Genomic DNA, 12355 nt, shown 5'->3' with positions numbered 1-12355 from the left:
TTGCTGGAAGGTTTATGTTACTGCTATTAAATTTATCTTGATTTGTCATTACTACAAATGAGCCAATCTGGCACACCATTTTTCTATTCAGCAAGGGACACTACTTCATAAAATTTTCTCGTGTTTCTAGGGGACTATAATAGCTTTTCCCTTCTCTTTTAATTCCCGGTTACAGAGAAAAATGTGGCCATAGTGAACTTTCCATGTAGGCCCCAAGAATAGTTTGGGGAGCGGCCAACAAAGTTTCCTGGATAGAGGCCAACTTTTACAAGCTTGAGACAGCAAAGCTCTGTCAGGGGGGTTTTGTTTCTCTTCAAAGTAACATATTTATTGTGCCCAGGCTCAAGGCATTGAAACATACGTCTTTCCCCACAAAAAAAAAAATGTGCAGCACAGTTTGTCCTTTTCATTTCTTGGTAGACTTGTTGCGTAGGAATTCAGGAGAAGGACAGGACCAACTATCCCGGGTGTCATTTTGAGGGAGGGGAATGAGCTTGATTGTTTAGGGCTGGACTTCCATATGAGTTCTTAGCAGAATTTGGCTTATGAAGAGGATGACTCTAAAAATAGTTGCTGGGGAGAATTTAGAGGCAGGTCTAATTTCATAGCCTAGCTGAGTTAGGCGTAAGGATCTTTTGCCACTTGCAAACTGGAGTGTACAGATAGATGCATTGGACCTCATTTTTCCTTGATTTTTGAACTGCTTTCCGGAGCCCCAATAATATATTTCATTTGGTGGATAAAGAACAGCAGCAGCATGGTTGAAGATAAAGGTAGATCACAAACATTTCTTTTACAAATGTCTTTAGTGCATGTATAGAACATACTTGTAGCTTTCAGGGATTGCTTATTTTTTTAATAATGTGCTATGCCTGTAATAGTCTCCCATTGGCTAACTATTTTGAATTCTATTTGCATTGTGCTTTTCCATGCAGGGATCTTATTTTTAGGTGACGCAGTTGTTTTCCAGAGATGATTGGGGAACTGGGCATTTATGAGTGCTGTTTTTTTCAGAAACTATTGTTTTGAACACATGAATATTACTATCCAAAGTCATCTTTGGACAACAGTACTGACATTCTGGACTTCAGCATAAAAATGAGTCTGTACTGAAGTTTCTACACTAAATTGTTAGCTTAGAAGCCATTGTAATGTTCATACATAAATGGTAAATTTTATTGTGACATGTTGTGATTCTGGGCCCTTATGAAAGTATGTAGGCACATGAAGGAGTAAGAAAAGCCTTTCCAGACATGGAAACTGACCTACTTTTTTTCTTATAACTGGCCAAGCAGACATTTTATAATTTGCTTTAACCCAGTAGGCAGCTTTTTGAAATATGCCTTGTTAGATTTGGGCCTGATTTTGTTTGCTTCATTTGGCAAATAATAATGACTATTCTAGAGTATTTTGAACTCACTTGTCTTGATGGTTGACCAGCTCTGGGACTGACTTCATAGGCAGTTGAAAATATTCTAAAGAAGGAAGGAGAGGCCTCACTTGCTACGAGTATTTGATATTTCTTGAGGGTGTTGCTGTGATATGGGTGAATACATCTCCAGGTGCTTTACAGATCATTATAAACAACTTACCAGTCCAGTAGCTCTTTAACTTTTTACATTCTGCATTCCCAGCCACTTCTAGGTTGCTGGTAAAGTAAAATCAGCATTCTTTACCCCACGATACATAAAAACTTAAGAACAGTGTGGTGGTTATCATCCTTGATACCCACCCTTGTGTTTATGGCTGAATTATCTAATACTCCAACATGCCCCTGAACGAATGGGTGGCTGGGCGCTCCCGTCATGGAGGATGGATACTTGAAGACTTCAGGACGGAGACCCTGCGTGAAGGAATTGATTTACTGATGGTCGTTTGCTCAGAGCCACTCACCCTCTGTCACCCTAGTTGTGATAATACTTATCGAGAGCCCCTTGGGTACAGAATGGTGAACTAAGTATCTGGGATGTTCAGACTCAGTCGATCAGTGATATGTGTTGAGCACAGATTGTGTTTAAAGCACTGCTCTGAGTGCGTAAAGGACTACAACAGAGTTGGCTGAACAAAACAAGTGATACATTCCCTGACCACCAGGAACCACACTCTTGAGGAGACAGAAATAAAAATATTTGCAGGCTAATGGAAAAAAAAGAACTGAGTGTACATTTGAGTACCCGTTGTCGGTTAGGGACTATCTCTATATGCTGCCGACTTGTACTTCCCAAGCGCTTAGTACAGTGCTCTGCACACAGTAAGCGCTCAACAAATACAATTGAATGAATAACCATATATTTGCAAGTTCATTCATTCACTTGTATTTATTGAATGCTTACTGTTTGCAGAGCACTGTAAGTTATTCATTCAGTTGTATTTATTGAGCGCTTACTGTGTGCAGAGCATTGTACTAAGTGCTTGGGAAGTACAAATCGGCAACAGTGCAAGTGCTGATGAAGCAGTGTATTCTAGTGGGTAGAGCTTGGGAGTCGGAAGAACGTGGGTTCTAATCCCAGCTCCTTCACTTTGCTGTGTGACCTTGGGCAAGGCACTTAATTTCTCTGTGCCTCAGCTGCCTTAGCTGTATAATGGGGATTAAGACTGTGAGCCCCATGTGGGATATGAACTATGTCCAACCTGATTAGCTTATATCTATCCCAGTGCTTAGTACAGTGCCTGGCACATAGCAAAGCACTTAGCAAATACCATTTTTTTTTAAAGAGAGCATATAAATAACCGCCAGTTGTGTTTCTGCTGGGACAGTGGGTGCAGTAAGCGAGGAAGTGGGCAGGAATGTGGCTTATCACAAAATGCTTGCAAACTTTTTACATTCATTCATTCAGTCGTATTTATTGAGCTCTTACTGTATGCAGAGCACTGTACTAAGTGCTTGGGAAGTACAAGTTGGCAACATATAGAGATGGTCTCTACCCAACAGCGGGCTCACAGTCTAGAAGGGGGAGACAGACAACAAAACATATTAACAAAATAAAATAAATAGAACAGTAAATATGTACAAGTAAAACAGAGTAATAAGTCTGTACAAACATATATACAGGTGCTGTGGGGAGGGGAAGGAGGTAGGGCTGGAGGGTGGAGGGGAGAGGAAGGAGGGGGCTCAGTCTGGGAAGGCCTCCTGGAGGAGGTGAGCTCTCACGAGGGCTTTGAAGGGAGGAAGAGAGCTAGCTTGGCGGATGTGCGGAGGGAGGGCATTCCAGGCCACGGGGAGTACGTGGGCTGGAGGTCGACGGCAGGACAGGCGAGAACAAGGCTCAGTGAGAGTACATACAGAATACATACATACACATACAGCATCCATTTATGGCTAGAGAGTCGCTTTCTTAGTGCAGGTGCTGTACTGAGCCACCTTAGGCACTAAGGGGGAAGAGTCAGTCAGCTTCTTTTCAGGATTCCTGCTGAGCCCATACACCTTCTGAGGCTCCCAAGTCAGATCGTGGGTTAGAAACCTTTACCACCCCTAAAGGCGCAGCCCCAACAGGCACCCCTCTCCTGCCCCCCGCCCCCAACTCTGGCTGCTTCACCCTCCCATCCATGTCGAGACATGGGTCGGGCTTTGGGGGCAGGGCTAAAGCATAGGAGATCTCTAGCCTGTCCACTTAGCCAAAATTTTTATGAACCCATGGCTGTGTTCCACCTGTACAGCTAACAGCAATAATGAATGTCATGGGTTTCACCACACTCTGTTCGAAGCAATGTTTCTTTCTATAAGTCTGGAACAGGGCACTGTATTAAGTACTTGGGAGTGTGCAAAAGAGGTAAAGGGCATAGTTTCTTCCCTCAAGGAGCTTACACACTATTGGGAGAATTGTGATGCAGTATCCTAAAGGTCAATTCAGGAGTGTGCAGAATCATCGGCTGCCAGTATTATTTGCCCATTTAATTCAGTTTAAGTAAGGCCTGCCCCAGCGTGACAGTCCACTCTCTCCCTGTCCCCTTCTCCCCTCCCTCTCCTATTCTCAGCAACATTGCTGCTCTCTACATCCCCACACCCGAACTTGGCCTCTTCTGTCTCCCCAGCATGCTTATTTTCACGCAGAGCAAAATGTTAGAGCGATCATGGCCGCCCAGGCCCCTCTTGCCAGATTCTAGTATATTCCTAATCCCGTGATTTGCCTAAGCCTAGGAAGCAGGAGTACAAGTCAGGAAGGGGAGAGGGACGAAGAGGCAGCCAAGCCGTGGCAACATGTATTGCCACGGGTAAATTTCAAACAAAGAAAAAAATAGGAGCATGGGTAGGCTAGGGAGATAATAATAATGGCATTTATTAAGTGCTTACCATGTGCAAAGCACTATTCTAAGCGCTGGGGAGGATACAAGGTGATCAGGTTGTCCCACGGGGGCTCACAGTCTTCATCCTTATTTCACAGATGAGGTAACTGAGACACAGGGAAGTTGTGAGTTGCACAAAGTCACACAGCAGACAGTTGGCGGAGCCGGGATTTGAACCCATGACCTCTGACTCCTATGCCCGTGCTCTTTCCACTGAGCCATGCTGCTTCTCCATAGAGGAGTGGGGACAATGGCACATTCAGGGTGTCTGGGGGTCCAGGAAAGCTACTGGGAGATGGCAGAGTGGGTGAGGGGGTGGGAAGGAAGGCGGAAAGGGATTTATGGGGTAACTTATTTTCGTGGTAATCTCAGTGCTAACACTGGGGCTCGTTCTTGAACGATTCCCAAGTAATCACATGAAAATATGGGAAACAGATTCCACGAAACAGCTACAGTTTTGAGGAATGTAACCCCCATTTTATCATGGTGGTACAACTGTAATTACAAAAATTGGGCATACTTTTTTTTTTTTATTAGCACTGCAGTTGAACTTAGGTTGCAGCCATTATTTTCCCTGGGAATATCAATTTGTAAATCTCTGACTATCACAAAAAAATGGATTTTATGCAGTTATGTTCCTGGCAATAACCAGGGTCCAGAAGTCCTATTACAAAGATTTTCTCTTTGGGTTGGAAACAAAGTAGGACATTCATTTGTATAGAGAAGAATGCTTTTGCATGGTATTCTAGCATGATGATTTCTTTGTTATCCAGACCAGTTTGGTTTGATATTGTCATCAAACTTATATTAAATGTCACATAAGTGTGTGTGGTTTAATTTTATATTTAATTTGAAACAAAATCTGATTTATCATGCATTCTCATGGCAACAGTGTTAGTGATTAATTCCTATTTAGTTAAAAAAAGGTCGAGGTGCCTTTTAAATCTGTAAAAATATTGAGGCTAAAATATGTGATGCAACCTCCTGAAAATTCAATTTATCATGTCAATACCAAGTTCTTGGGAGAGTACAAAAAGGAAGACGCATGTTGAGCTAGTGGTTCACCTTCTTCAAAACAGTTATTTTAATCAACATAAATTTTCTGGTATTAAATATTTGACAAACTGAAGTCCACTGATTGTACAATTGAGGAAATGGCAATATCCACGCCACCTAACTTGTTGCCTAATTATTTTTTCTTTAATTCAATGAGAACTGGTTCTCTAATGTGAAATTTTGGAGAGAATCAAGGTAAATTTTTGTCCCGTTTAGGGCTTAATTTAAAACAAAGAGGGCTAGCTGCTTGTATTAAATAATCAGCATATAGGGCCTCAAGTGATCTGAAAGAGCCCACCTTTCCATTGCTTAGTAATTTTTTTATATGAATGTATGTTTCTTCCCTTCTAGGCTGTAAGCTTGTTGTGGATAGGGATCATGTCTCTCATTTCTGTTGTATTGTACTCTTCCAAGAGCACAGGCTTGGGGGTCAGAGGTCGTGGGTTCTAATCCCAGCTCTGCCACCTGTCATCTGTGTCATTTTGGGCAAGTCCTTTCACTTCTCATATCTGAGGTAAAGTCACTTTACCTCATCTGTAAAATGGGGCTTAAGACTGTGAGCCCCAAGTGGGACAACCTCATTACCTTGTATCTACCCCAGCGCTTAGAACAGTGCTTGGCACATAGTAAGCGCTTGATAAATATCATTATTATCTATTATTGTTATTGTTATTATTACAGTGCTCTGCAGCCAAGAAGGGCTCAGTAATTACCATTGATTGACTAGACTGAGGCCACAGGCCAGTCACTTCCAGCTTTACACAGCACTGTAACTCCCAGGCCTGTGCTCTTTCCACTAGGCCACACTGCTTCTAGCGGCTTGGTGGTAAAACATCAAAACTCTAATACATTTTTAGTTAGCTTCCTGCTTTGTGGATTTACAGTGACTGGCTCTGCTTTGGAGAAGGTTATAGTTTGTATGCATGAGGGATTTGCTTTAGGATTTCTCTTTATTTGGTAAGACCAATTGTTGGGAAGAATAACCTTACTAGAAGAATGCCATTTAAAGGATAAACTCCACACACCCATAATGTATGCTTTTTATTTTGCTTGAGAGGTGTGGTTTTGCTTAAGTGGGGCAGAGTTTCTGTGGAGAGGGGCTTTGTTCTTCAAAAGAAAATGATCCCAATAACTGTGTGAAGGATTTGATTATTAAGTGTGAGGCCGAACCTCCACTTCCAATATTCCTTAAAGAGATTCATGCCTTCAGAGACTGCATCTGGGAGATCTTGAATTAGGGGAAGATAGAATTCAATATGTAAACTGATTTTCAACGTTTTTTGATCTCAACAGAGACAAAGCATGGAGGAAACAAGAATGGCAAGAAAGGAGGTCTCTCCGGAAGCTCCTTTTTCACTTGGTTCATGGTAATCGCGTTGCTCGGAGTCTGGACTTCAGTCGCTGTCGTTTGGTTTGACCTTGTTGATTACGAGGAAGTTCTAGGTAAGGACTCGGATACTGTTTCTTGTAAGTTTTTGCACAGTAGAAATTATGATTGTTACATGTTATTCTGATGCTTTTGCCCCCACGATGAGACAGGATTGCATCATAGTGGTCTAACAACTAGGAATTCATTGATTTTGAAAATGCTGTAGTTTTTGTGATACTTTTGCCAGCTGGCACCCACATGTCTGAGAAGATGTAGGTATAAATTACATGTAGTGTAATGCAAACTTCATGTAACTTTTATTTTGGATTTTATTTTAGCCATGCCCCTGCTACCTTTGAAAATGTACACCAAGTGAACACTGCTCAGGTTTTGTTGCTATAATTAAGGAATTTAGGTCTGGGAGAAACTGGCAAGAAGAGGCTTTTAACATTAAAATTTGGATCTGTGTTCCCAGTATATTGCTGTCAGAGAAAACATTCTAATATAAAATTAAACCACAGACATACATATATAGTTTGATGTAAGTAACAGTTTTCATATTTTTATATGCATGCAGCCAAAGCAAAGGACTTCCGTTATAACTTGTCAGAGGTACTTCAAGGTAGGCTATGAGAAATATTTTAACTAAATTGATTTTTCATTCTCTCACAAAAAATTCTCATCCTGCCTCTAATATTTGGTCATTTACATATTTATACACAATGTGATGGTAACAGCTATTTTCTTGTACCCAAAATGAGATGCATTTCCTGTTAGCTGAATATCTTTTTTTTTCCCAAGCCCAAAGCTGCACTTAACCTTGACCTGAAAACTTACAGGTTTCTTCTAAATTGGATTTCTGCACAGGATTGTGTTGGCTTTCTTGACTCTTTCATTTTTGGAGGGAGTAAGAGAAGAGAGGGAGGGGTGGCAAAGGTTTGCTTACTTTCTAAACCAGTCTTGGAAGTAACCTTGTCCTATCACCCAGGGAGAACTTTCTTGGGATAGATGAATGTCTTGTAGGTAGCCTGGGTAACTTGGAAAAAAAAACCCTGCTCATTATGTACCTGCCAGCCTTGCTTACTCTTCAGCAAGCAGTGACTACCCATTCTGCCCTGCTTTATTTTCTGCATCCAGAGGTGCCAATATTAAGAGAAGAGCAGCAGAAAATGGCAGTTTGCATAGTAATTTAATAATGGCATTTATTAAGCGCTTACTATGTGCAAAGCACTGGGGAGGTTGCAGGGTGATCAGATTGTCCCACAGAGGGCTCACATTCTTAATCCCCATTTTACAGATGAGGTAACTGAGGCACAGAGAAGTTGTGACTTGCCCAAAGTCACACAGCTTACAGTTGGTGGAGCCGGGATTTGAACCCATGATCTCTGACTCCAAAGCCTGTGCTCTTTTCCACTTAGCCACGCTGCTTCTAGTGATTCAAGAGAGTTTTGCAACATGCCAGTTTTTAAATCATGGGGACTGAGGCTTTCTCCTCCCCACCTCCCCTCCCATCAGGATGCAGTACAGCCAATTTACCTAGCAGGGGTGAAGGAAATGTGGAAAGTATATATATATATATACACATACGTACGTACATACATATATATATCCCAACTCCGCCACTTGTCAGCTGTGTGACTTTGGGCAGGTCACTTCACTTCTCTGAGCCTGTTACCTCATCTGTAAAATGGGGATTAAGAGTGTGAGCCCCACGTGGGACAACCTGATCACCTTGTAACCTCCCCAGCACTTAGAACAGTGCTAATTAACACTGTTAATTAACAGTGTTAATTAACAGGAATTAATAAATGCCATTATTGTATATATATATATATATTTTTTCTTTATATACACACACACATGAGATAAGCAACGTGGCTCAGTGGAAAGAGAATGGGCTTTGGAGTTAGAGGTCATGGGTTCAAATTCCGGCTCTGCCAACTGTCAGCTGTGTGACTTTGGGCAAGTCACTTAACTTCTCTGGGCCACAGTTACCTCATCTGTAAAATGGGGATTAAAACTGTGAGCCCCCGGTGGGACACCTGATTACTTTGTAACCTCCCCAGCACTTAGAACAGTGCTTTGCACATAGTAAGTGCTTAACAAATACCATCATTATTATATATATATATATATATATATATATATATTTATATATATGAAAGTTTGGCTGGTGCAAATTTGGAAGACAGTGATTTTCAAATGAATTCTAAGATGGCTGAAACTATTCAGTATTTGGATTCAAATACTTTGTGTATTATTGAGTAATACATGGGTTAAGCATTTTGTTCACCGAATCCCAGTGACTGTTGACAGCTTCAGTCATCAATAATGAAAACTATAGGCAGTTATTTTGGGATAGCAAACTCATTTAGGAGAAAAGCTAGTCTTGCAGAGTCCCTCCCCACTTCAATCTATACTTCACTCTGCTGCCCAGATTATCTTTGTACAGAAACGCTCTGGGCATGTCACTCCCCTCCTCAAAAATCTCCAGTGGTTGCCTATCAACCTTTGAATCAAGCAAAAACTTCTCACTCTTGGATTCAGGGCTCTCCATCACCTCGCCCCCTCCTACCTCACCCACTTCACTCCTTCTACAGCCCAGCCCGCACACTCCACTCCTCTTCCATTAACCTCCTCACTGTGCCTCGTTCTTGCCTGTCTAGCTGTCGACCCCTGGCCCACGTCCTTCCTCTGGCCTGGAATGCCCTCCCTCCACACATCCGCCAAACTAGCTCTCTTCCTCCCTTCAAAGCCCTACTGAGAGCTCACCTCCTCCAGGAGGCCTTCCCAGACTGAGCCCCCCTTTTGCCTCTCCTCCTCTTCCCCATCACCCCCCCCACCTCCTTCCCCTCCCTCCAGCACTTGTATATTTGTACATATTTACTACTCTATTTTATTTGTACATATTTACTAGGCTTATTTTATTAATGATGTGTATATAGCTATAACTCTATTCTGATGGTATTGACACCTGTCTGCTTGTTTTGTTTTGTTGTCTGTCTCCCCTTTCTAGACTGTGAGCCCATTGTTGGGTAGGGACCGTCTCTATATATTGCCGATTTATACTTCCCAAGCGCTTAGTACAGTGCTTTGCACACAGTAAGCGCTCAATAAATGTGATTGAATGAATGAAAGGAAGAATAAAAGCTCTATCACAGATTTTTTTCTTCTCTAAAATTCCAAGTTTTCTTCTATTTTTCTATTAACTCGGGCACTGAAATCTAATGAGATTTTTAAATGTTCTAGAAGCTCTCATTGGTTGTCCCAGAACAGCTCTAATTTTAGAGACCTCAATTCCAGGGTACAGTTCTCGAATTAAAGAAGCTGGGTGACTGTTCTGATTTAAAGAACTGTGGCTTTGAAAAGGAAAATCACCAGTTCCTGGTTTAGCTTGCTTATAAATCATGTTCTATTTTACTGTTACTTCTGCTATTTGCTCTTTTCCTGCAAAACCTTTATAATGAAAGACAGATCGCAGGTCTGAGAAGTATGAAGCTTCCAGCATTTATTAATGATAAATGCTTCATCTTTTGTGCTGTTGGGAAGAGGTTATAGAAGAGGTTATTTGTTGAAGATTTGAATATGGCAAGTCCATTTGAAAGTCTCACTTTTGTAGATATATATCTTCTAACTTCAGTTGAACGGAGATATACCAGTGGTTTTTCAAAGTAAACCATGTTAACTTCAAGATGATTTAGGTTGAACCCCAGGAATGCATATGTTAATCTAGCACATTATAGATAAAATATTGAAAAATTTGACATTTTGTTTCCAAGTTGGCCTGAAAACTGAGTTATAAGTATTGTGCTTATCTCGGCTCTCAAAAGACTGAATATATTTGAGACCATATAGAAAATTGCAATAAATAAAAGCATTTTATTGAATTATTTTCCCTTCCATCCTCCCTGCCCCTCAACCCTGTCTTTTACTTCAGGAAAACTAGGAATCTATGATGCCGATGGTGATGGGGATTTCGATGTGGATGATGCCAAAGTATTATTAGGCAAGTATACATTTCCTTGGGAGAAAACTGAAATGCTTTCTGTGTTTCTCATATTTGATATTAGTAGTTCTAACATATAGAAGGCAAGGTTGTGCTTTTTACCTTAAGCTTGTATTTTGGGCCTTTTGGTGCAGTTCAGCATCTTGGGTTAGAAAACTTTTTTTTCTTTTTAAAATATTTTCCAAGCACACACAGCCCCGGACCTGGATTTATTTTGTAAATATGTAAAGTAATAGTGGAGGGGTGATGTGGGAAATATGGAGCAAATAACAGCGCTTAGAGCAGTGCTTTGCACATAGTAAGCGCTTAATAAATCCATTATTATTATTATTATTGTCTTTAGCAGTGAGTATTTACTCTTTCTAGCCCCAGTGTGGTTTTCTTCAGTATGTCTACTTCATTTGGCCTAATTAATACTGTTGAAGTCTTTCTTTTTTTATGCTTTTCTAGTCTTTTAGTTAAATTAGTTTACATAAAAGATGACCTAATTTACTAAAATTTCACTGACCACCTGGAAAATAAAGCCAAAGATATTATAAAACAAGTTGTTAGCAGTAAAATTTGAAGTGTTGACTTTGGCCTATAATGAAAGGTATGTTCTGAGTAGACTATAGGATGTTATGTTTTTCCCCCAATATAGAAGTCCTGAACTCCTCAACTCTTTACTATTCTGCTACTTCTTTGTCCTCCTACCATAGTAGTTAATAATTATTATCATTCAAATTATGGCATGATAATTATAACATTTATCAAGCACTTGTCCTTTGTTTCTGTACATTTTTTTGCTTCTCAAGAAAGTTAAAACTTAAAAGTATTCTAAATTGGCACATTTTAAAGATCTTGTGACTATAATCTTTAAAGTTTGATTTATAAGCAGAAGAATGCAATGTATACTTTTTAACTGTAGAAGTTAGTAGCTCAGGAAGCATTTTTGCTTGGAACTGGTCCTTTCCTGTAACAAAATAGCAACCTGCAAAACAATATGTGAGCTTATATTATGCAAGCATATACTATATAAAGTATATTATTTGATACTATTGCTTTTGGCCATGAATATAAGTATCTTTTGTAACAGTATTACATTTGTTTGGTTGTACTTTGTTTCAAAGACCACTCCACATGCTTGTAAATACCCATAAGTTTAAACAAAATAGTAATTCACGAAATAATGGGATATTTACAATACACAATTTACAACTGTATTTTCTATATTAGCAAAAAAGCCCCATTTTATAAATTCATTTTAGCCTAAAATCATGAAAATAGTCATCATAATTTAGTAAAGTTAATTTTCCAGACAAATAAGTATGCAAACTGGTGTTTCTTCATTCTTTTAGCCTGGAATAATAGATGGGCCAAAATAAGCGCCCTTTTTTATGCATTGTAATGTTTTCAACCAGAGTTTGCTGTCTCTGAGATAAGTAGAAAAAACTGAATAGAGGATGATATTTTTATTGGGTTATATCTGCAATGTTTTGCTGAATAGGATTTCATTAAATTAATAATGGCCTTATTAATGGTCAAGTTTTAGATTTAGGTAACTTTTGGCTCTTGAGCTAATCATCAATCAGCAAATAGCTTATTGCATCTTCCCTGTTAAGTTTTTCTCGGATGCGTAAGCATATATCTCTGAGCAAGGC

At 40.0% G+C, this 12355-nt stretch overlaps 1 protein-coding gene across 10 annotated transcripts in view; it reads left to right on the top strand.

Moving 5' to 3' along the window:
* The first annotated feature begins 495 nt into the window (after positions 1 to 495).
* The window catches only part of ASPH (aspartate beta-hydroxylase), a 106471-nt gene continuing 94611 nt past the window's right edge, over positions 496 to 12355 (top strand). For 2 of the 10 annotated variants that reach the window (XM_038766482.1, XM_038766484.1), the window contains exons 1-4: positions 496 to 773; positions 6634 to 6783; positions 7287 to 7331; positions 10647 to 10715. In XM_038766482.1, the coding sequence (XP_038622410.1) occupies positions 758 to 773; positions 6634 to 6783; positions 7287 to 7331; positions 10647 to 10715 (280 nt within the window). In that variant the 5' untranslated portion in view covers positions 496 to 757. The remainder of the gene's footprint in view (positions 774 to 6633; positions 6784 to 7286; positions 7332 to 10646; positions 10716 to 12355) is intronic. The other 8 variants (XM_038766481.1, XM_038766480.1, XM_038766483.1 and 5 more) reach the window with 6 other exon arrangements.

The sequence above is a fragment of the Tachyglossus aculeatus genome, chromosome 25 (assembly GCF_015852505.1).
Source record: "Tachyglossus aculeatus isolate mTacAcu1 chromosome 25, mTacAcu1.pri, whole genome shotgun sequence".
Classification (NCBI taxonomy): domain Eukaryota; kingdom Metazoa; phylum Chordata; class Mammalia; order Monotremata; family Tachyglossidae; genus Tachyglossus; species Tachyglossus aculeatus.
Note: the sequence above shows the minus strand (reverse complement) of the source record. Positions and strands in the feature narration are given on the sequence as shown.